Here is a 25,320-nt window from a genome sequence, read left to right as displayed (position 1 = left end):
AGAGTCCCCCAGAAGGAGCAGGAAAATGTCAATGGGGTGAGGGATGTCTGGTTTGATTTTCTTAGTCTGCTCCGACTGTGACCCAGCCAAGGTCAAAGCTGGTCATGCAATGCATTATGGTGCATGTGGGTGATTAGCGTATGACACCTCTATGAGAGACATTCAGCTGAAGCTATGACTCAGCTTTTCCTGTCATTAAAGCATGCATCTAGAATTCAGGGTTGGAATTTCCATATAAAAGATGAACAATACAGTTTTAATACATTTTCTTTCACCAGGCACAAGGACTTTAATATCCTTACATGGTTAAAAGTTTTAAGACTGGTTTACAGCAGACAACACGAAGCTTTACTGATGGAAGTGTTCTAAAGTGTGCTGTTGTACCAACACAGAACAGTCATTTTATTATGTTTCATTGAATTATGATGAGAATATAACCATCGAAGCTCAGCAAAAACAAGATGTTGAGAGGGTTTAATTAAAATAATCTCTCATGTTTTGTAGCGATTCCAATCAGATTTCCTCTGTTTTAATCTGAACCATGCACAGATGTTAGAGAGCTGTTTTGGCTGCAGTACTCACCCTCAGGTCTGTACTGTGCTACTATAGTAACGTTGGTTCCTGCATTCTTCAGAGCTGCAGCTGCCTGCTCATGTGTTGCACTGGACAGGTCAACACCGTTTACCTACACACAAAAGCACAGACACAAACACGGAGAATTAGAGTCCCATGCATGGATCAATAGTAATAAATGTATGGATTACTCTACATCTTCGTAGATCAATATCTCAAGGGTGACCAGTCACGTGTAAGTATGCATGTGTCAAAGTGAAATCTTGCTTAATGCATAAAACCCCTCCATGTCACTATTTGCATCATAATACTGTCAGTGTCATTCTGCTGAGATTATCAGTCTCTCCACAGTATGACGACTTAATCCTGTTTGAATTCTGTCTGAAGGATGTGAACATCATATTTTGCTCCAGCAGAACACAAAATACAGCTTTAAAACAGCTATCAGCTGTTACAGGATTGATGCATGCCTCAGTGACTGGAAATGTGCAAAGAAAATGATACCTGTTTAAAGTGCCAAGAAGACTCCCCTGAGCAGCCACTATAACCCAGTTATAGCAATAATAATGGTACAGTTGAGTTCTTGATGATACTGATGGTGAAAGTGCTTGTATTGTATTTCTACACATGCTGTTTATAGAAGGTCTGAGTTCTTACCGACAGAATGCGGTCTCCCTTTCGTAGCTCCCCGCAGAGATCAGCTGGACCTCCAGCAAGAATGAAGGAGATGAAGATTCCCTCTCCATCCTCCCCTCCAACAATATTAAAACCAAGACCTGTGGATCCCCGCTGGAGCACCACCCGCCTGGGTTCCCTAAAGGAAACACAAAGGACAAACACAAGCTCTGTGTCAGGGTGTAAGCTCAAGGCATCTATATTTGCCAATATCCGATATGCCAATATTTCCAAACTCATTAAAGCGTATATCAATGTACAATACAAATTATTATGCATATACTGTTTTTGTTTAATTTTTCCTAAACAGTCTACATAATCATATAATCGGTCAATAGGATTGTCATTCTTCAACAACTACATTGTAATTTGGATTCAATTTGACAAAATTACCAATGATCATGATGGCATTTCTTTCAAAATAACTTTAAATGTAGTGTTCCATATTATCATTCAAAACAAAGTTTCAAAACACTCAATAGTTTGTAAAGGATTGAAAACAGAAATCTGTTGTAATTTTTTGCATTAGGAGGTAATTTTTCTCAAATCAAAGCTATTATAATCAAAAACATCTTTACAGATCAAGTTCCATATTAATTTAGAAGCCCTTCTTAAACATCACCTTATCAACTCTCTCATTCATTGAACTTGTTAGTCAATATAAAGTTTCTGCCTTTGAGGATGCCAGAATTGCCTCCCAGAGCTGCTGTTTTGAGGTAAACTGTGGTTCACCCTCATAGAGCTTCCTTTTAAGGATGCTCCACAGGTTCTTAGTAGGGTTGAGGTCAGGTGGCATGATAGTGGCCACACCATGATTTTTTTCTCCCTTTATGGCGATAGCAGCCAAGGCCTCAGTAGTATTTTTGTCAGCATGGGATGGTGCATTGTCTTGCATAAAAATGATTTTACTTCTACAGGCACGGTTCTTCTTTCTATACCATCAAAGGAAATGGGCAGCTAGGAGCTCCACATTAAGATTGTCAGTGATGTAAAATGACAGGAGAAGCAGCACAATTGAAAAAGTTAATTGAAAAACTAAAAATAAATGTTTGTTAAATTGGAATCGTATTTGCATAATGATTTGGAACAAAGTATATAAACATTTTTTTTTTTTACTACAAAGAACACAAAGCGCCCGATGCGCAAAGAGAGCCTGAGTCAAGCAGAGCTAAGAGAGGAGCAGGGAAGTAGACAGTCAGGTAGTTTTATTTTGGGGGTTTTATTCTAAATCTTAAGGGCTCATGATGGGTCTCCTTGAGTGTGTAGCCCCCTAGGTAACCACCTGTATCTGATGATACACTTGAATATTTTATCCATATTTAAGGCTGATGCATGATAGACACTGCTGACATTCACACAGCTGTTATATAAGTTTTAAATACTGTTTCTGTTGCCTCTTTGCTGCTTAAATGTAAAACAAGAAAGTTAACAAATATTTTTTATTACTGCTTGACCCCAGGCAAAAATAATTTACAATAATTCATGTTTTGTACATACAGCTATAAAGCTACTGTCTTTTACAGCCCTGTAATATACTTTTACAGTCCCATGGTTTCTGGATGTGTCTGAGCTGACCTTGCCATAATAAACGGTACATCACACAGGAAGAAGGGGTTGTTAAAAATTAGGGTAATTCACCACAGTGACCAGCAGATGTCAGTGTTGCACTGTTACTGTTTCCTTAAACCACCAGTTAGTTCTGAACACTCACTTCTGACTCAACCTATACCTTCTAATCTTCAGTATATAAGCACAACCTTGATGCATTTACGTTCAAGAGAATGTGCAAAAATTCAACTCATAACAATACTAATACACATTACGAACAGCAGTAACAGCAGTCTTATCTCACTATGTAGACAGAACAAGTAAAATCTTCTCATCTTCATGATAAAATGTGGACAAAAGAAATACTGTCTACAAAGGAAAAACACTCAAGGTATAAATACCAAACCAATCGATCATCTGCACAGTGATATTCACTCAGCCTCTCCAACAATGAAAAGGTTCAGTGCAAGGATTCATCATTCTAAACCAGCTTATAAATATACAGGCATAATAGATCCATTTTATTTCATCTATCTATTCAAACACTTGATCATTTTCTGTAAATTTTCAAGCTGTAGATAGCAGAGCACACACTCTATGTAACTAGTAAGAAACAGATAACTACATAAGTCATAAAACATGCCTTAGGTTATTTGATTTAATAATAAAAGCATGCTTACACACTTGATTTCCCTTTTATTACAATTTTACAGTAGTGTAATTCAATTAAACACAGTTTTCTTCATCAGTGTCGTACAAATCTTGCTCTATCTATAGATTACATTCATTAATATGGATAAGTGGCCCAGTTTGAATGTCACTGCATCATTATATAAACATGGTTACTTAAGGTTCATGCAGTTTGGTACAATAAAGTGATGGTGGAAAAATTGGATTCGTTTGGACAGATATTAGTACAGTAACATTCAAATTAAGACACTGTCCCCTTGGGGAAATTTGTCTTGGACTCCAAGTGCTGCATAAATACAGCTGCTGCCCAAGTCTGTGCATGAGGGGGGCAAAGGGGAGAGCTTTCTGAGGCCTAGTTACACAGAGGGCCCATGAAGGCCAGCTAAAACATGGTCCATGCAAAGTTAGCTATGACAACCATATTTCATTTTCAACTGTAATATCTGCAACTCTTACAAAAGTAACAAAAATACACAAAGTGTTTTGTATTAAAATGTAGCCTGTTTCAAAATTTAAACCCCTTTTCATTATATTAACAGTATGGATGGTTCCATTAAATAAAACCATTTGGTTTGTCATGCAATATTTATGACCTGTTCAAAAGTCGGGATGTAAAATATAAAAGGATGACAAAATAGGGGAACTCTCTAAGAGAAATACAAACCCACCAATAACTTGTTCAGATACTTTTCAGCTCCAAAAAGGGGGCTAATTCTAGCCAGGGTGCTAATGCTACTGATCTAACAAGTGTCTATTGATCAGTAAATCTTATCTCAGGAGGGCCCTGGCTGATAAAAAAAAGATTATCTTCTGATCAACACCAAACATCAGCATTAACAAAAAGAAAAGAAAAAAAAGAAAAAAAAGTACACAGCAGACAGAGTCTTCTTGCAAATGGAAGGTTATGGGTTTGATCCCCAGTTCCCACAGTCGCATGCCTATGTGTTTTTGGGTGAGACACTTGACCCCAAATTGCTCCCATTGCAGCGTCAGTGGTGTGTGAGTGTTCATGAATACATATGAATGGAATTAGATACACTGAAGGCCACTCAGCCTTCACCATCAGTGTGTGAATATGGAGTTGATCTGTTTGACTGGGCCAGTTTTACCTGTAGTGCAAAAAGCTCTTTGAGTAGTCAGGCAACTAGAAAATTACTATACATCTCAAGTCGACAAACAAAAAAATTCCATTGGTGCTGCTCTGCCTACAATCCAGACTAATGTGATACTGCAGAGTGCCATAAGGGTGATGGGAAGGACCAAAAACTCCTCCCTCTGGTTAATAAACCCACAGTGATCATTTTCTTGTCTGAATACTTGGAACCATGGCACATTAAAAGTCGCTTAACTCATTTTCTTCCCCATTCGGACGCTTGGCTTGTACTTCAGCAAATCATGTCTCCATTCCTGAACAGACTGTATTTTGCCATGTGATTGGCTGAAGAGATATTTGCATAAATGACCAGATGATCAGGTTTACCGAATGAAGTGACTGTTGGGTGAGTAGTCTGTTCCCAGGCAGGGACAGAGAGTATTTTCTGACCTGCCTCACATCCTCTGCTCTGAGTATGAGTATGACCATCTGGCAGATGTTACAGATTCCCCTGATAAAAACTGAACTGTTCTAAAAAGTGTTAGTTCCTACCTCAGATAAAATATGAAATTATGGTTCCTGTGTGCAACAGAGTCATAGTGTTCTTATATTTTATCAGAATATGACATCTTTTATGTGGATGTTATATAATATGACTAATGTGCAGCATGCTGCTTGCCCTATATTACATATAGATTGTTTGAATGTATGCTACCCTATTGTGTTCTAAATTAAGTTCAGTTAGTGCATTCTTTATTCTGCAGCACGACATCATAAATGATCAGCTCTTTCACATGAAATATCTGATTACAGGAAAAGCAGATGTTTTAAAAATTGTGCATGCTCAGTATATGTTTAAAAACTGTAATCCTGTATCTGCATGAGAAACTAATCACAGACAAAGAGATGGCCGAACAGAGGAGAAGAGAAGTCAGAGAATAAAGCAAGCAGACGTCAAAATGACCACTCTGCAGTCAGTCTGAGGCTTATCAGATTTATTATAATCAAATGGCAATGATTGGCCCTGAGGACTATGACGAAATGAGTCATATTCTGGTAACCACGGTGACGCCAGCTGAGTGACGAGGGCTGTGATAGGATGTAATCCGTCCATTAAAATGGATTAAAGACAGTAGAGCAGCACTGTGTGGGTATTCATATGTGACCTGAGTTTACATGCCAGACAAAAGTCGCTCTGCCATCTGCCTTTTCCTGCCAAATGCACACAGGGGGACAGGGACAGAGGTCACGCTGTGTATGTCAGGTTCTCTGTGACTGTCAGAGACTCTCCTTGTTTCTGAAGCTGACACCATAGAGCTCTTTGAGGGCCAGTTTTAAGACCTCAGAGGAGGACAAGGACGGCACAAAAGTAAAGAGCTAGGAAGAAAAGGCTGACAATTTGTACTGTAAAGAGCCTCAGTAACTACATGTTGTTTTCTTCCTCTAGAAGCAATTTCAATCTGTATTATTAAAGTAGGAGGTTTTCTTTAAAATCAGGATCATCTCAAATACAGTCACTATTCAGTAGAGAGGATGAAATAAAAAAGAAGTCAGGTAACTTTTAGAGGGTTGTAATTACAAAATTCTTCAAAAATTCCAAATAGTCAGGACACTGGTCTTACTTTTCATTTATTTATATTTCATTTTTATGATGATTACTATTGTCTCATATCTTAAAGTAAATTTAAAAACTATTCAAACTGCATTGCTATTATCACCTTTATATATATTTTATACATCTTTCTCATTACTGCCATTAGTTTTTCTAATGCTAATGCTTCATCTAATTAACATCATTCTTTCTTCTTTAATCAGTACTAGAACAGTTTCATTGACTCTAAGAGCAATACTGCTTCACTGCTATGTGATTTAATAATTGCTCTCTTTTTCATTACTATTCTAATATCTAAAGCTATTACAGCACTGTTCCATTTTCTGTTTTATATCACATCTGTTTTCTATCAATCATAGCTGTTCCTGCTATTTTTCCTCATTTTGTTACCATTATCAATAAAGTTATATTATTTTCCACAAACGGGGAGATAGGTTTATGGCCACAACTGCCATAACTCTGTCTTTCATTTGTTGTTTTGTTTTCCTTGTCCCTCTCCTCTTCCCACTTTTCTCCACCACTACCCCTACTTTCCAACCCCAGCACAGCTTCAGCAGAGCGCTGTCAACAGGAACGTGGTCTGCTAGTCCTGCCTTTTTAATTAAAAGAAGGTTTTTGTTGTCACTGTAACATGGTTAAGTTCTACTAGTGCTGTGCTCGTGGTAATTAACGGTGGTTAATGGTCTTTATTATCATAGGGTATAGTCTTTATTATATAATTTATTTAATGATTAACTCTGGACTATCATAATAGGCCACAACAGAGGGTACAGTCTAGACCTGCCCTCTGTGTAAAGTGTCTTGAGATAACTTCGGTTATGAATTGGTACCATACAAACAAAGATTGATGATTGCTTGATTGATGGATTAATTGACTGACTGATTGATTGATTATCTCTTAATATCTTTAAGCATGCAGGGAGTGTTAATTTTTGCAGCTATTTTACATTGATCTTATTTATTTAAGGAATGGAAACGTACGGCCAAAAAACAATGGGAAATAATACAGGTCCAACCAGTCAAAATGGTTTAATTTTTCCAGCTCTATGAATTAAAGGCCTTTAACTTTTTCAAACCATCTTGACTGCCATTTTTGTCATTGTTTTTGGTCATAGGTTTTGCATTCCTTTAATTAAGTTTTCTTTTCCATGAGCACTGGTTGTTTGGGGACACCAGAAGCACTCTAGTTGCATTTCTTAGTCTTTGTCTTTAGATTAAAGTGATATTTAGTTTTAGTCACATTTTAGACATTTGAATCTTTATACTTTTAGTCTAGTTTAGTTGACAAAAAACACAAAAACATTTGAGTCTAGTTTAAGTCTGTTAAAAGTCCTAACATCTTAACTCAGCCATATTCTACAATTAAAACAAATGTAAAACACTCAAATATCAAGGAGTTTAAATGTCCAACAGTCCAGCACTAACATTTTAATCTCACCTTAGTCTCCTTGACAAAAAAATAAACTTAATTTTCCTAATAGTTTATCATCAGAGATCTATTTTTAGCTCGTCTTACTCTAGTCAGGGAAAGAAGGGAATCAACAAACATTTTTATCATGATTTTAGTCAATGAAATTAACACTGTATGTTTGTTGTTATTGTGTGACATCTTACCTGGGGATGTCATCATCTCCAGCCATGGCCCTGGGCAGCGGTGAATATCTGGGCGTGGTCAGCGGAGCAGGGCTTACTGATTGGCTGCCGCCCATGTAGGGATTTATATGGTTATCTTGATGTGGGGAGTACGCTGGAGGGAACACAGAAACATTCATTATTACACAACTTTTCTGTTATAAATAAAACATCATTTCATTGATGATGTCAGAACTGTATTTAACCATGTTCTCTTTTCATGATTTCTAATTTAAGACATTGTCATCTAACAAAATGGACAGTTTTCATAAGAGAGTGGGCATTTCTAAGAGTCAATCCTGGCAGTACACTGTTTATAATTAGAGATATTCTGAGAGGTGGTGATGTGATATATGTTGTCTGGTAATGTGTTGACACGTTGTTTGATAATATGCTCATTTGGAGGGATTTCAAGTGGCTGTAATCCAGTGGAGCAAATTTATCCAGTCTGATTATCAGCCTTTTATATAACACTTTGAAAACTGTCATGCTGATGAATCATTACATATTTTTAAACAAATTACAAAATGTTTCCAACCAATTTAAACTGGTCAAAAATAAAATCCTCACTCTTCTTTACTGGCCTTTTCAAAGCCCTTCAGTTCATCCTTTGTCTATAGAACTCTATTAGCTCTACTCTCTTCAAGCCACCTTCATAAAAGCTCACTGTCTTCAGATCAGCCAGTTTTCTGTTAAGTTACACCATTAAGTCTTTTTAAGACCACTGTCATACAAATGCAAACATAACTAGCATTTCCTTCCCAAAATTAGATGAACAGATTTACAAGTAAAACCCCTGCACTAATAAATGTTATGAAGGGGAATTTAAGTTTTCTGTATCGTTGTACTTCTATGAAGATTTCTTTCAAGAAATCACCAATTTACACTCGACCTTTCTGTTCTTTACCATTAACCATTTGGCCCCAAAATGCCACAGCTTCTTAGAGTATGTCACAGAGGACAAAACTTTCCAGCAAATCATGTCTGATGTTTAACTTCAAGTGAGATTCTGCAGTCCTTTCACATATAATTATCTATCAGTATATTTGTTGCCTTATGAGAAAGTCTGTTGCTGTAGGTGTACTTACAGTTTGTGACATCAGGCGGAGGGAAGTTGTCGTTGATAAAAAGGGAGGTGTGTTTGGCCACACGTAGGTAAACAACATCAGGAGTGGACTTAAGAGCAGCCACTGCCTCCTCATGGGTGACCTCCTCTAGACAGGAGGCGTTTACCTGCAGACACATGAGGACATTCACTGTTCTACCATATAAAGATGTGTAATCACAGACATTTACATAATGTTAAACACAGCAAAGACTTACAGTATTACACTGCTGAAAACCTGCTATCACTGTTTAGTTTCTGTTCTCGGACTATAAATAAAAACGTTTCAAAAGTTGTTGTGTTGTTTTGTTTTGGAGTGAAGGTGAGGAGTTGCTGAACAGAATTGTATTGTGAAAAGTTTTGGACTTATAAGCCAAAGATTCAGCCTGAACTTTTCCAGATGGTTTGATTTCTAACTGTATTTCAGTCAGAGGACTCAGGTTTGTAATAGTTAAAAACATTTACTGAAGCAGCAGCAGAATAGAGTTTGTGTTTGGTGTAGGCTCTGACCTAATCACTCCTCACAGTTTTATTTGACATAAAAATTAGAGAAGTGCTTGAAAGCAATATGCAACGAATAGTTTGTAATGGCAGAGCAGAGGGACATGCAGATTAAATGGAAACACAATTAAGAGGATGTCTGTCAGGTGATTGGAAAACGATGCACATCAGGTGTGAAATCTGTACAGCTCATGGAGTAGTTTGAAGGAGTCTCCCCATTTAGTAAGATTTTTTTATAACCATTGGTTTATTTTATTCTATTGTACTTTGTACCACAATTGAAGATTACAGCTTTTCTACAAAATGCCTGCAGATTGTTTTCTATGTGTGATGAAAATAAGCTTCAGTATCTGTTTACACACAAAGTGTTTTCAGCTCACTCAGTTTGTATTTCAAGCCTCTCAACAGCACAAGAGGACACTTTATATTTGATTATGAAGACAATAGCAGCAGCTGCTTAATATGCGAGAAAGTCTGAATATCAAATACATTTGACACAAGATTTGATTTGACATTATTTGACATGTAATGTGATGTATCTGTTTATGCTTTTATCTCAGAATAAGGATTGAGTTTTTTTACCGAGTACATTTTCACATAAAAAAATTTGACTAGGTGTTTGGTGTAAAACAACACAGAAGAAGTATACATTTTTAAGGGGCTTAACAAATTTTAAGAGGCTAATAAAATATTGGGGGCTAGAAACTTAAAAAGATTATTTTAGTAAAATAAACAAGCAAAAGAAAAAACATAAAATACAACATCCATACATGTTGTACACCTTTTACCCAATTCAGGGTTGTGAGGGGCTTAAGCCTATCCCAGCTATCAGGCTAACGGCGGGGTACACCCTGGTCTCCATGATTTACTAGTCAATCACAGGGCTGACATATAGAGACAAACAACCAAGCACGCTCACACTCACACCCACAGCCAATTTTGAGTTACCAATTAACCTAACAAGCATGTCTTTAGTCTGTGGGAGGAAGCTTGAGTACCCACACATGCAAGGTTAGAACATGCAAACTCCACACAAAAAGGCCTTGGCTGACAAGTGAAGCAGGAACCTACTTGCTGTGAGGCAACAGCCCTAACCTCTGCATGGCCCTGCAGCCTAAAATACAGTATGAACATTACAAAAGTATACACAAAGGTCCAGAAAAGGAGAAACTGTGGTGATGTGCAGGTATATTGGTGATTTGATTATATATCACACACAGTGAAGTTATAAACGGAAGAGAGAAGTCTGGTGTGCTAATGTAACATATTTTTGTCTTCTGGTTCAATGACAGCCTGGATTTTTCAATGTCATATATTAAGAGAGGGCCAGACACCTCTTGTAGCTCATGGCACTCTGAAATAATAATAAATAACCTGAACTGAACTGTGTGTATGTTTTTTGATGGAAAAAAAAATCCATAAATGCTCTAATGCACTACACACTGAAAACTAACAAAACAAACACCCATTCCTATTAACTGTATATTATGAATCCCCTTTCTATGAGCTAAGCTATTAGTAAACAACATGTATTTTTTTCTACAACCACAAATGTCACTCACCTCATACTTTCATATGAACTTTGAATCAAAAGATTGATTTGTTTCTTTAGGGATCTTTCACAATTCAGGTATCATTAATCTTAGGGCTGTGCATGTTTGCCAGTCTCAGGATTTGATTCATGTACTATGATCCTGCTTGGCAAAAAGGCATTATCATACCCTAACCCTTTAACCTGGAACATGCTGTTCAACCTGATCCACAGAGGGGGATTTTAAACTTATTTTTGGAGCCCTGAAGAAAGTATCTTGGGATTGATCCTGTTTTTTCTGTTTAAACTGCTTCAACTCAGCACTCTCAGTTAATGCTGTATGTCCTGGATAGATAGATCTATTTGCCTGTAACTATTTGTTGTTTTCTGGTCTATCCAAACATGTCTTTTTTGATAATAACACCTGTGCCTCAATAAGATTCCCTACAGTAAGGGTTAAATAAAATAATTATGTCCTATCATTGCATCAGAGCAAAATTGTTCATGCCAAGATAACAACCTGTCATGGAAACAATACAGTTTTATATTTAAATTTGAAATTGTAAAGTGTATCATTCAGGAATATGGGAGCTGGTTGGAACACAAACTTTCTTCAACAGTACATACTGAAACTAACATGTTTGTATTTCTCAAAACAAGGCTTGTTTTGGCGTGTAAGCTAGGAAAATAAACATCTGCAGGCAACAATTTTAGACAGACATGATGTCAAAATGAAGGCTGCCTCTGATACATTCCATATATGAGACAGCGTGTACCAGAGTGCACTTTGATTTATAACTCTGGCTTCTGACACTGAACACATCACTGTGTGCTTTATGGATTTATAGGCCGACCATCACTAAATCTATGTGGACAGCTTCATTTGTACATTCCTGTGTACAAGGCCATGTTGGAAAACTTCCATCATATATATGTAATCCTCTGACCTCAAGCAGTTTTTCATTTAGATTCCACCAGGTGGCTTCCTAACCACGCTTCAAGGGTTTGCAGTGAGCTGAGTAACGCATTTTTATATCATATAAAAATGTAACTGGTGTTCTGTCCAAGCCAGATTAAGAGACAGAGTAGAACAAAAGGTTCTCTTACTGCCACAAGTTTGTCCCCTATCTGTAGCCGTCCATCTTTGTGTGCAGCCCCTCCCTCGATGATCTTCGTCACATAGATGCCGTTGTCACCTGGGACGTGTTGGTTTCCAACTCCACCTGCTATACTAAATCCCAAACCTGAAAGAAAACAGCAGCAGCTCATATTTTGCATGCAACTTCTTGGGCTTTCTAACAATGCTTATCATGTCAGAAATTTCTATTTGCTGCTGTCTCACTACTTTTGTGTCTACCTCCTTCTCCTCATTTCGATAAACAATTTTGTCTAAAAAGTTTGATACAATTACAGGGTGGTAAGTAATATAATAATGTATTTTGCTTTAATTTTTTCAAACTGCTCAGTCAGTATTCACTCTTCTTTGCTCAAACATGTTATACAGAATTTGCAGCAGAAACATGCTGGATTCTGTGCAGACAGCTTCTGTTCCTGCCCCCTCATACTGTGTCACTATTGCAAATTGATGTCTGTTTCCTCTGTTTTTCCTATAATATATCATTCAGCCCAGGCTGCAGCAATTTGTCAGCTCTTTTATACAACATCCACACTTAAAGTCAGCACTTTTATCTCAAAGTAGTGATTCAGTGTGCTGGAATGAAGCCAGAAACAACAAAAATAAGTCTTTAACCTCCTGAGACCTGAGCTTTTGTTTGGAATGCATTTCAGTTTCCTGCATTTATTTGGAATAAGTAGGACCTGATAAGTGAAATCATCAGCTTTTTCTTTAAACATAATTTCTTAGAATTTTTCCTTTCAAAATCAACACAAATTCCTTAAGATACCAATGAAGTTACCTAAAATTTTGGAGGAAATTCTTAACCCTTTAAAACCAATTGTGTTATATCTGTTAGCAATTTTGCTAGACCTTTATCTAATCAACATCATCAATGATTTCCTTAAAAACCTTTTGTATAAAATCTGCAGTTAGTTGCCAAAAAACTTCACATATCAAATACAATACAACATTTAAAAAAAATATGGTAAATGTTATTGCAATTTTTTTGTATTTTGTTAGAGGATTAAATAAACATCTAAGTTTAAAAAATATATATATATTCTTGTTATCATTTGAGGTATAAGGCTTTAAAGGGCTGAACATATTTTTAAAATATCCATAAAAAGTACCTCAAAATTCCCAAATGTTCCCTAATGTTTCAGTGAAATTTCAGTAAGCCTATCATTAAAGCTGAAGATGCCAATTTAAAAATCCATTTAAATTCCTAAAATCGTCACGCAAAGTCCCCATGTTTCAAAGCATTCCCCCTTAAATTACCAAGCAAATTCCAAAAACAGACAAAAATATCACCTAAAGTTCCATGAAAATGACGGAAACATCCAAACAAATTCTCTAAAATTTCTAAAAAAATTCTTAAAAATTTTAAAGATCAACGAACACCACCGAATTCCCAATCAAATTCCCAGAAATGTATTATTGTTTAAATCTATTTAACCAGGAAAGCCTCATTGTGGTTAAGAACCTCATTTACAAAAGTGTCCTGGCAATGACAATTTTGGAAATAAAATTCCCATATTTTATTGAAAAGCCCTGAAAATTTCCAAACAAATTTCCCCAAATCATCCAAACAACTATTCCAAATTCCCATAAAAATACCAAAAAATGTCAAGTTAATTTCCCCAAAACCTCAAATGGACCTTCCCCCTCCCCCTCTTACAAGCAAAAGCTTGTAGAAAAGCCAAAATATAAGCTTAAAGCTCTCTGGAGGTGTTGTGGGACTAACTGAAAGAAACACCACCTGACAACTCTGGCTAAGTGGTAGCTTCCTTCTGTTCATCAGTCTGCATGGTTGACCTGTGGGGCTAACTCTTAAGGGCTAAACTGGGTTTAGGGATCTCCACACTGAACGCTTATCCTTTTAGTAAGGCACAAGTATTTTGTGTTCACTTCAAACGCTTGCTCACCTTTGGGCCCTTTGACTAGCTTGATATCCATGATTCTCTCAGTGAGGCTCCTCCTTCGTCGTATACACAGTCGGACCAGACCTCCTGCCTCCTTCAGTGCCTCCACAGCTCCACTGTGTGTCACCTGACTGACGTCCGTCTCATTGACACGGACTATACAGTCGTTCACCCTGCACAGAGCAGAAATAAACAATAAAGACTGAATGAAAAGGGAAGAATTAAGACTGCAACTCAGAAAATTACAGAATAACAAATGATCTGATTAACACAAACGTGTTCAAATAAAATGTGATCAGACATTGCAAAATAATTGAAATGATTGAGTTAAAAATGATTCACAACAAAAATGAGTGGTGATTAAAAAGGGAGAAATAGATGCCCCATCAACATTCAACTTTTCAAACTTACTGAATTTGTTGATGTTTATGGTTAAAATTCTGTAACCCACCTTAATCATTTTTTCAGAAAGCCTATTTAATTTTTAATTGAGTTTTCTTTCTAACAACTGGTGTATTGAACATGTAATGAAATGAAATAAAGTCATTTTAATTTTATAAATTAGCATTAACAGGTGATATTGTGTATTTGTCTTTCATTAACAGGTGCAGGTGCTCGTGACTCATCTAATAAATGCCTTTATGCACTCACACACGAATGAAATAGAACGACTGTGTGGAGATTTGGTTTCTTATTTCCATCTTAAAGCGCCTGTTGTGTGTAGTTACCTGAGTCGTCCATTCTGGGCTGCAGCCCCTCCAGGTATAATCTTAGTGATGAAGATAGAAGGATCTTCTCCGATGTGAGGATTATCAGTCCCTCCCGCAATGCTGAACCCCAGACCTGAGTTACCCTACAAACACACAAAGAAAAAGAAAGAGAGATTAATTTGGATTAATACTTTAGCGTTGTTTGTCTTTAAGTGGACAGAGAAGGACATCAGGGTGAGAGGGTGAGGAATGACATGTGCTGCAAGTCAGGCTCGAACATCGGCCATTATCTTGGAGAACAATAGTTTCTAGGGGTGTAGCAGTAAACAATCTGGTATGGTTTTGGGATTTTAAGTAATGATTTGGTACATTTTAGGTGCATTAAAGGTGGAGTATGTAATATTTAGCCTAGCTGCATTTAGTAGGACAAACTTGGTAGAAATGAAACATAATATTGAAATTTGTGTGAAGGTATTTTATCACCTGAATATATAAAATTGTTTTAGTTTCTATAAACCTAGAGTAAGTCTTTTATTCATACATAGATAGGGTCCCCTCTTTGGACTCCACCATCTTGGATTTATGCATTTTGTATGTTTCTACAGCACCACAGAAGGGATTAAATAACATACACATTTTTTTAAATACTACTGGTTGCAACGCTTACCACCAGAGAAGTAAGCATTGCAGTCTAGTTTGACTGTTAGATGTTGCTAATATTTCCAATTTCACACCCTGCACCTTTCATGTAGAAAAAGCAATACATAATATTCCTTTTTTTTTAAATAGGGAACTGCAAAACTTCTTTTTACAGATTGCCTAAAGGGCAGCATGGAGAGTTAAGTCTCAAAGACCTACTTAGGTTTCATTTCTCATAATCACAAAAATAAAATCTACAAAAATTAATGGAATTGAAATAACATAATATATCTGCAACCCCTACGACACAAAAGTTTTTTTAAATATATTACAAAAAATATGAGGGATGGGGGTGTTCATTTTTATTTCTAATAAGACCCTTATCAATACTTTTTAATGATCTGACGTTTAATTGGAACCACCTTTGATACTTTCTATTAACTGGTAGAAGGATGAGACGATAGTGCATTTTAAAGCGACGCTGAGTAAAGCTTTTGTTACCAAGTTAAAAAGGTTGTAATTCAATCTGTTGTATTTAATTTATATTGCTGGACAAAAATCACCTTCAAACATTTTCTTTCAATATTGTAAGTTTCTTGCCAAAACAGAATTTTCTTTTTCTTGATGTTACATTTGACATTTTAGTTTACATTCACCTAACCGTCATCTTGCTGGGCTGACCTTGAACACATCATAACCAGAAGTGAGCTTAAGGCTGGCCACACACAAGACAATTTTAAAATCTTAAACCATTTTAAAAATGTAATGACCACAGACAATAGGGATGATTTCAAATGATTTTTCATCTTATGAAGCGCAAACACTAGACGACTCAGGCAGACCATCAGACCACTGGACCCACAGACAAGCTGACCTGCCGACCTCACAGTGAAGATCACTTAAACAGCAGAAATTCACCAAATCTTGCATAATCATGCGCGACTTCAGAATGAAAATAAACAAATGACAATAAATATCTTGCTGTCCCTCTACAACTGGCATGCATCACAGATGCAGCAAAAATCATACACCAGGGAAAAGATCAGAGTGAAATCCTGGCTGGAATGAAGGTAAAATTGCGTTTACGATTGTGAGCGGTGGAAATACATAACAACCGACTGGTGATGCTACCTGGTCTGCTTGCTCTCACTGGTTGTTGGTACTCTGTCTGTGACATTATGACCTAGAATCGTGCATACAAACATTTTTGGTACGTACAATTTCAGGTCCTCCACTCAGGATAAAAAATAAGGCTTAAAATCATGTAGTGTACGGCCAGCCTAAGACAGCTCATTAATGTCTATGCGGCCAATTTCAACACAAATTTCAACATAGGGATACGATCTTTAACCATGGGACTTGCTGCAAAGTTTGGAAGTTTTTCTGGTCCAGCTTCTCAGAAGTCTACTCCTCATCTGATCCCTCATCAACACCACCACCACTGTAAAGACTCCATAGGGGGATTTCCTATTCCACTGTTTGCCTCACTCCCCCTTCAAGTACATGAAGTCATCACAATGGAGTGGAATCACCAAAAGCACTGAATATTTCTTACATTAAAATTTGTAAAAATAAATTATTGTTAAACACATATTAAGTCTCTAATGATTGAAATAATATATGCTTGCTTTTAAAAAGTCTGTTTCTTGTAAATGCTCTGCCACTAAATCACAAACTCTTAAACAGATAAATGGATGATTTAAATATATTTCCACATAAAAGAGTGATACCTTGAGAGGTATCTTTACGAAGAGCATGCAACTTATTTGGCATTACATTGCCAAATTAAACACATCAAAGCTCCTCTGTAAGTTGAGCTCACTTTCTAATGACAACCACTGCTCTGTGTGTGTTTCTCTGACTCTGCCATGCTTTGTCGCTGGGTTTAAAAGTACAAGTGTAATGTCTGTGCCTGTGTTTGCGTGTATGTCCATCGTGTCTTTAAAGCAGATCCCGTCATGCAGACAGAACCAGGTCACAGGAGAATAGAGAAAGAGAGACAGAGAGAGAGAGCCTCAGGGTGAGAGAAAAGGGAATATAATGAGGAAGGGGAGGGGTAGAAACAGGAAAAAGAAAGTGGGCAAGGATGGACGAGAAACAGAGAGGACTGGGAAACAGGGTCAGCAGGGTTGGACCGAGGTGGGGCTGAGAGAGGGCAGAGTAGAAAACCTAAATTTAAAAATACAAGTGAGAACTATAGAAGCTGACAACATCTTAGCTATGCATGTTCTTCTTCCAGGATTTATTTCAGACTTAGAAAAAAAAGAGGGTAATTAAGTTGCAAAGCAATATAAATACCATGATATGAAAGCTTAAGAGGTCAGTAGAGCTAAATAAAATGAGTGCACTTACTATAAATGATTTTTTTTTTTATGCCAGTATATTTTTTATGATTATATAAACAATAGTTTGACTGATTATCAGCCTGGCCAATTATTGATGCTGATATATGACATTTGGCTGATTATAGGTATCGCCTATAATTCTACTGATAATCAATTAAATTATTGCATCACAAAGTGTGCTACTTAGGCTCCACTGCAAGGTGTGTCTTCCCCTCTGGCTTTATTTTCCCTCTCTAGTCTCACCAAATCCCCTGCAAACAACACATCTGATTGGCTAGATGTAATATGAGTACCTGCCAATCCAAACCTGGGCGTCTTTTACACAGTGAGCGTATGGAATTACCTCCTGTTTTCCAGTTTCTACTGTGTTGCTCTGTGCCATTTTTCATGCCGATGAGGTAGGGCTAAAATGTTTGTCTCCCTACATTTTTTTGATCATGCAATTTCACTGCTGCCACAGTGAGTACATTTCCCATCCATCTTCCTCCGCCTATCCGGGGCCAGGTTGCAGGGTAGTAGAGTAAGTCAACCCAGACATCCCACTCCCCAGCGACACTTTCCAACTCCTGCTTGGGGATCCTGAGGCGTTCCCAGACCAGATAGGATATATAATCCCTCCAGCACATTCTGGGTTGGACATGCCTGGAAAACCTCCAGAGAGAGGCGTCCAGAAGGCATCCTGATCAGATGCCCGAACTACCTCAACTCGCTCCTTTCGATGAGTTCCCTCCGGATGTCTGAACTCCTCACCCTGTCTCTAAAGGTGAGTCCCACCACCCTTTGGAGAAAGCTCATTTGGGCTGCTTGTATCCGTGATCTCGTTATTGGTCATTACCCAGATTTCATGACCATAGGTGAGCGTTGGAAGGAAAATTGACCAGTAAATCGAAAGCTTTGCCTTCCTGCTCAGCTCCCTCTTCACCACAATTGTCAGGAACAACACACGGTCTGTATTGTTGATGCTGCCCTAATCTGCCTGTCAATCTCACTCTCCCTTTTGCCTTTAGTTGTGAACAAGACCCCAAAATACTTGAACTCCTTCACCTGAGGCAGAGGCTCACTCCCCATCTGGAGGGAGCAATCCACCATTTCTGGCAGAAAATTTGTAAATCATAATAAATGCAAATCAGTTCAAAATATGGGTTATTGGTCGCAATGAATTACAAATAATCGGTATCGGCCCTGGAAAGCCAGTATTGGTCGACCCTTAACATAAACCCGGTTTGTCAGCCTGAAATGGCAGTGGAACATTAAGGAATAAAAAAAAAAAAAAAAAATCTGTTTTAAGCCTCCACAACATCTGTGTATCCTTGCACTCTGAGGGTAAAGGTATATGTATTTGCACCAAACAGTTTCAGAGGAAGACTTTGGGTATGATGCAGATGCCATTCTAAAAACTGCACAACAAAAGAACCTCAAATCTGAGTTCCCACATGGGCCAGAAAGTAGGATACCACCACAAGCTTAAAGCCTCATGGAAACCACAACTAACCAGCAGCAAGGGCTTAAAATTCCCCCTCTATCATTTAGATCTCCTGTTTGGAAACACTTAAGTTTCCAAAGGAAATACCACAATCAACACGAGGAGTAGGCGAGACGAAAGGAGTGTACAGACAGCAGACAGTGAAGATCAGGATTCACTGAAAATATGTCTAACTTTTTAAAGCATTAGAAATGACATCTTTTATTTTTCATTTTCTACAAATGTAAAAAACAAACTATAGCAGGTTTTTGAGTCTGAACTGTCAGTGCTATGCTTCAGAAAACATGTAAAGGCAGTTCCCAATAAAGAATAATAAATGGATGTATATTTTTTGTTTATGCAGTGCTTAACAAATGTAATAGACCACCTGTCATATTTGTCTCAGAGACCATCCAGCATCATGAAGTGCTTTGATGCAGACTCTTTCATTTTCAGTGAGCTCTCGCATTTTACCATTTTGAACAGGAATGAGGAATTTCAAACTGAATTCAACTTTTTATACCCAAATTTGAGCTGGCTCACTGGGCTTCTCTGAGAAGTCAGAAATGAATCAAGCATAACATTCAACCACTGAAACTAATTTTTCTGTTCAGGAATGCAAGTAAATAACTATAATTTGACATATTAATCAAGAAATAATAATGTGCTTTACTATTTTTTCAGTTTTGTACATATTGGTGTATTAGGCTAACCATTGCAGAAACATAAAAAATTATTTTGGTAATTACCAACACTGTTAATTTAGGGCAGCTGTGGCATAAACCTGACTTTGGGTGGTGGTCTAATAAATTTGTTAAGCACTGTACATATTTGTTTAATATTCAGTATATTTTGAATGTGAGATAAAGGTATCTCCTGTCTTGAAAATCCACCAGTGTGCCATGAATTGCTTTTGTGAAGGAAGGCTGCTGTTTGATTTTTTGATTGAACTCTTTTTTTCATGAAATGACTTCATCACTCGATGAAATGAGCAAATCAAACCCTGAGTTTTCAAAGAGCACTTGGATGTTACATTACAAAAATGCAGCTTTCTTTTTCTGTACTGAAGAAGTACTAAAGTGGGACTTCACAACCAAGAAACAAGCTGATTTTAATCTGTACCCTTCTTTGCACCATTTTCACTGAGCAACTTCTCATTAATGACTTAAAATTATGCTAGTACAACATTCTTGATTTACTGATTTAGAGTACAGAAAAGTTAAAATTTAGCTAAGCTTTATGACAAATTGATGAGTCTTTTAAAAAAAAAAAAAAAAAATTAAAGGTTATATCACAGGTAAATATAAATTATTTATAGCTATTCTGTGTATATTGCATATTGCGATTCCATCATTCTAGGAGAGTGATCACCGTCAGTTACTTTTCCAGAGGACTTGTTCTTTTTTCATTCCAGTTAAACGGCTTCTTTTTTATTTTTGTCATCCAATTTCAGGAACTCACACCATGTCCAAAGACAGAACAATCCAGTCTGTATTTATCCACTGCAAATGGAATGATAGAGCTTAAAAGTTGACATAAATAGAAAACAGAAAAGCATGTTTTCAAACACAGTTATAAGCCTATCAAGCCCTGAAATGTGTTGCATTTCAGTGTGTCAGAAGGCTGATAAACACAATAAGAGTTCCAAAACTAAAAGCTATTCTTGCAATTTAATTTATTTCTTTTTAATTTCTTTATTTATTTTTTAAATCTAGCTGGCTTGAATATGTTACAAGTTACCCTTTTTCTGGCTCTCTGATTGGTGCGCTGACCCACAGACATGAGCCCTCTCTCACAGCAACCATTGCTGGGTTATTTCTGGTTAGATAAACTTTCAGTGAGCTGCAACGAAATTGTAACCCTGATTCGGTTACTTCTGCAAGGTTAAAGGTGTGCTTGGGGTGTCTGCAAGCGACAACTCAAGATTTCAACATAATGATCTGGAGTATTTTCATCCCTCTGGTTTCACCAAAATTTATTTATGTAAAACGCCATCTTAGGATTTGAGTCTGTAGACAACCACACCGCCAAATCAACCCATTGTCAATCACAAAGAATACTTATTATGCATGACGATAGGACAACACATTTTTAAAACTAACACTGTGTAATGTTCTGGCAATGTTATGTAGAGAAAACATTATTTAGGAGCAAACTTAATGTCATTATATAGCAAGTAATTAGCATAAAGTTATGTTAGATAAAAACATTAACATGAATGTTGGTGGATAACAGTGTATCTCGTGTATCTCCTCTATCCAAACAAGCCCTTTGTCGATGTGAAGGAGAAAAGTTAAAGTCAGCTTACAATACTAACATCAGAAATTAGCAATGGATAGTGAAATGATCTTACATTTTTTCTCAAGATTTTGAGTTATTCTCATTCAGTATGTTCTACTGTCTCCGTCTCCCTATTACTTCACTAAGGCTAAGTATCTTGAGGGTAATTTGAGTGTTTCAAATTGGAAGACACCTGCTGACAAGAGAGTTTTGTCTAACCCGGTAACAGCAACCGAGGAGGGCATGGCTTGACAAAGCACCATTAAGCTTAACCTGACTCACCAGATAGACTGTTTCATATAGCCATTGCGAAAGATATCTTTCATCTTCATCTTGGAAACCTCCTATAGGAGGTTTGGGAAGGGAAGGAACTTTCAAAAAAATCACTGGAAGGTAAAAATTCTGTCTGTCACATTCATTGCAGGCCATCAAAGTGGCAAATCATAATGAGGTAGTAGGCATGTGCTGCTCTGGTAGTTGACAGGCAAATGCTGCCGTTGTTTCAGAAAGAAATGTAGCCTTGTTCTGATAAAACTTCCTCTATACTAAAGCTACATGGGAGCTAATCGCTACACTTTCAGCAGCTATTGTATGTACTGACTTCCAGTAACTAAATCCTACCTGCATCTATCGCAAACTCATGCCGAAAGAGGTCAGGAGAAGAGTCAAAAAAAAAAAAAAAACATCTTTCCTATTATAAAAAGCCTTCAGTTCTGTTCTTTAATCTTAAAAAAAAAAAAGAAATGTGGTCCAGGTCTGATAAGAAATGTTGCTATTCTATAGCTACAACTGAGCTTATTGCTCGAATGGCAGCAGCCATTGCTATGGCTTTCCAGTGCAACTTAACCCTGCCTGTAGCTACCACCTCGTTCTCCTTAAATGACGCTGATTGGTCAGATCTGTTTTCAGACCTGGCACGATCATTTCAGATTGGAGCTGAGCAAGCTGCATCTGCCTGATGACTGACATTGGGGCTAGAAGGTCCATCTGCTTGGCAAGGCTACAATAAGCTGGCTCAAATGTAAACTTAAGACCCATCCTAGTACTAGCTCAGTTATTATGTACAATGATTTACAATTGACAGCTACTCAAAGTAATTCTGCCTCTGATATGACAAATGGCGTGGTTCATGGCGTGATAATGGATGATGTTTAGGGTTGGATGAGGGTCAGGCTGAACAGATGGAGATACTATGAAGGAGTGGTGTGCATTTACAGTGAGAGAGGTGTGTTTTCATGAGGGTTTTCAAAGCTCTTACCCGCTCCAGCGTGATTTCCTCATACTCATAGTCTGCTTCTGTTCCATTGGCCTGTCAGAGAGGAACAGGAAGAGAAGTGCTATTAGCGTTGAAATGATTTCCTTTTAATGGACACTTGAATACTGTTTGAGTAATTCATAATTCATTCAGTGTGTTTTTGTGTTGCTTCAAGCTTTAAGTTTTCCAACACAGAGAGTGAGCTGTTGATCATATCATTAATTTAGGCAGCAGGTAAAATAAACAGCAACATATTTCCATGCAACAGAAAAGCAACTTTAGATATTTGTTTCATAAATGACGCATGAATCCAAGAGATTAACTGGGTAATGCGTATTAAGTGATGATGTATCTCTGATGTCATATTTAAGAACATCCCTGATGAATTACCCCAGAGCCAATCATGCTGCTGGACATCTATAAAGCATATTAATAAACCTTTTATTTCCTGAGTGAACAGCACAGATATAAATCTGATCTATTCTATATTTTGAGTTCTCGGTTCATACCAGGAGACAAGCAGCCTGTTGCAGCCATGGTCACTGCACATGCACGCAGACACAAACACACAAACACACAAACAAACGCTGTGGTCGAGTGGCATCCCAGTGGCCCATGTAATCCCTTTGGCTGTAATCTGTGTCTCTGTGCAGTCAGATTAGTTTAGATTTTTGAGTTTCTGTGGTTTCAAACAGAGGGCACAGGATTCCATCAGCCATGGTGTTCTTCAGTGTTTGTCTGCCCATATCCCACCACTCACTCTTATACTGTTTACTTACCCTCAATATCATATTTACTTTATAATATGGAAAATTTAGGACAATAATCTACTGTCTTTTTGTAGATGAAGGTTTCAGTTTTTTGTAGAATTTCTTCAGTTCATCAATTGTAAAAAATAAAAACAAAAAGAAGTTAGTACCAAAGAAAAAACTCTTCTGTATGAGTTTGATTCCTGTTAGGAGGGGAACTTAAACTTAGACAGTTGCTATAATTTTTTAATCACATGCATGATATTTTCCTTTTTTTCTGTATAAATGAGTCAAATTTCCTTGAGAGAAGATCACAGTCAAATTTATTTCAGTAGTTTATAAAGTCACATCTGCGTGAGTTAAATCTTTGTTTCTGTCTCTTTGTGTGAGTTTTCCAGGCAGTTCAGCGGGGAGTATTTCCACAGTAATTACATAATAAACTTATCTAACAACAACAGACACTGATTCTCCGTGGCAGCTGGCTACCAGTGAAATGACATCTGGATCCATCTAATTCTGGACCGAGATTTGTGTCCAAATCCAGGATGCTCTGATCACTATTGTGCTCTTTTATTTTGGGGAAAATATTGACATAACTGAACATCTGAAAACTAGACACTTGAAAAAAAGTGCTGCAAGTGTTTATGGTGATTATTTGTATAACCACATTTGTTAAAAGGAAAGAATTTGTCTCAAAATGAGTGGAGAATTTGACTTTAAAGGTCAGTATACATGTACAAACTTTACTACAGAATGACACTGTACAAGAGCACTATGACCATCCCACCCTTTTCCATTCTGTACACTGAATTTTTGTGTATCTCCTCTTTTGATAGTTTTCACCAGCAGTATGTTCTATAAAAATGCTCTGGTAAGAACTCTCTTTTGAAATGTTTCACTTGATAGTCTGTAATCATAGCAGGTGAGCTACGTGAGTGAAGGCTTATTGTCAAGCATATAATAAGGTCAAGCATAACAACTATCATCTTTGAGTGCAGGATGATATCAGCCGCAAGAAGCTGATGAAAAACGACAGCATACAATGCTTCATTTTTAATATTAGATGTGGCACCTCAATCAGGGCATTTATGGTCTCAGTGCAGCCCTCCACTGATCTGAGCTTATGGCAGAGTGGCTAGATGGAAGCTTCTCCTCAGTGCAAAACACATGAAAGACTGCTTGGAGTTTGCGACAAAAAGCCATGCGAGCTTTCATGTGTTTGCACTGAGTAGGGGATTCTGTCTAGCCACTCTACAATAAAGCTTGTATCGATAGAGGGCTGCAGTGATGTGTGTCCCATCTCTACACAGGATCTCTGGAGCTCAGTCAGAGTGACCATTGGGTTCTTGGTCACCTCTCTCACTGGGGCCCTTGTCCACTGATTGCTCTGTTTGCTGAGCGACCAGCTCTTGGAAGAGTCCTGCTCGTGCCAAACTTTTTCCACTTGAGAATTATGGAGGCCTCTGAGCTCTTAGGAAACTGCAGCACTTTTTTGGTAGCTTTCCCCAGATCTTTGCCTTGTAACGATCATGTCTCTGAACTCTGCAGGAAGTTCCTTTGACCTCATGGCTTGGGTTTTGTGCTGATACACATTGTCAGCTATGAGGTCCTCTATAGAGGGGTGTGTGCCTTTATAGATCATGTCCAATAAATTGTATTTACCACAGGTAGACTCCAGACGGGGTGCGGAAACATCTCAGCAATGATCAAGAGATATGAGAGGAACCTGAGGTAAATTCAAGTGTAGTTGCAAAGGGTCTAAATTCTTATGTCAATATGATAGTTCAGTTTTTATCATTCATAAATTTACAAAAGACAGAAAATTAGTTTAAATGACTTTAGCATCAGGATGCAACATAACAGCAATGAAAAAAGTGAAGG

At 37.5% G+C, this 25,320-nt stretch overlaps 1 protein-coding gene across 3 annotated transcripts in view; it reads right to left on the bottom strand.

The window, feature by feature from the left end:
• Window positions 1–25,320, bottom strand: part of LOC121512285 (discs large homolog 1-like protein) — a 203,001-nt gene that overhangs the window by 55,536 nt on the left and 122,145 nt on the right. For all 3 annotated transcript variants that reach the window (XM_041791461.1, XM_041791462.1, XM_041791463.1), the window contains 8 exons: window positions 22,694–22,744; window positions 14,728–14,852; window positions 14,003–14,172; window positions 12,068–12,204; window positions 8,912–9,056; window positions 7,806–7,938; window positions 1,231–1,387; window positions 583–685 (listed from right to left, as the gene is read on the bottom strand). In XM_041791461.1, the coding sequence (XP_041647395.1) occupies window positions 583–685; window positions 1,231–1,387; window positions 7,806–7,938; window positions 8,912–9,056; window positions 12,068–12,204; window positions 14,003–14,172; window positions 14,728–14,852; window positions 22,694–22,744 (1,021 nt within the window). The remainder of the gene's footprint in view (window positions 1–582; window positions 686–1,230; window positions 1,388–7,805; window positions 7,939–8,911; window positions 9,057–12,067; window positions 12,205–14,002; window positions 14,173–14,727; window positions 14,853–22,693; window positions 22,745–25,320) is intronic.

Source organism: Cheilinus undulatus, linkage group 7 (assembly GCF_018320785.1).
Source record: "Cheilinus undulatus linkage group 7, ASM1832078v1, whole genome shotgun sequence".
NCBI classification, from domain to species: Eukaryota; Metazoa; Chordata; class Actinopteri; order Labriformes; family Labridae; genus Cheilinus; species Cheilinus undulatus.
This window is presented reverse-complemented; position numbering and strand designations above follow the sequence as displayed.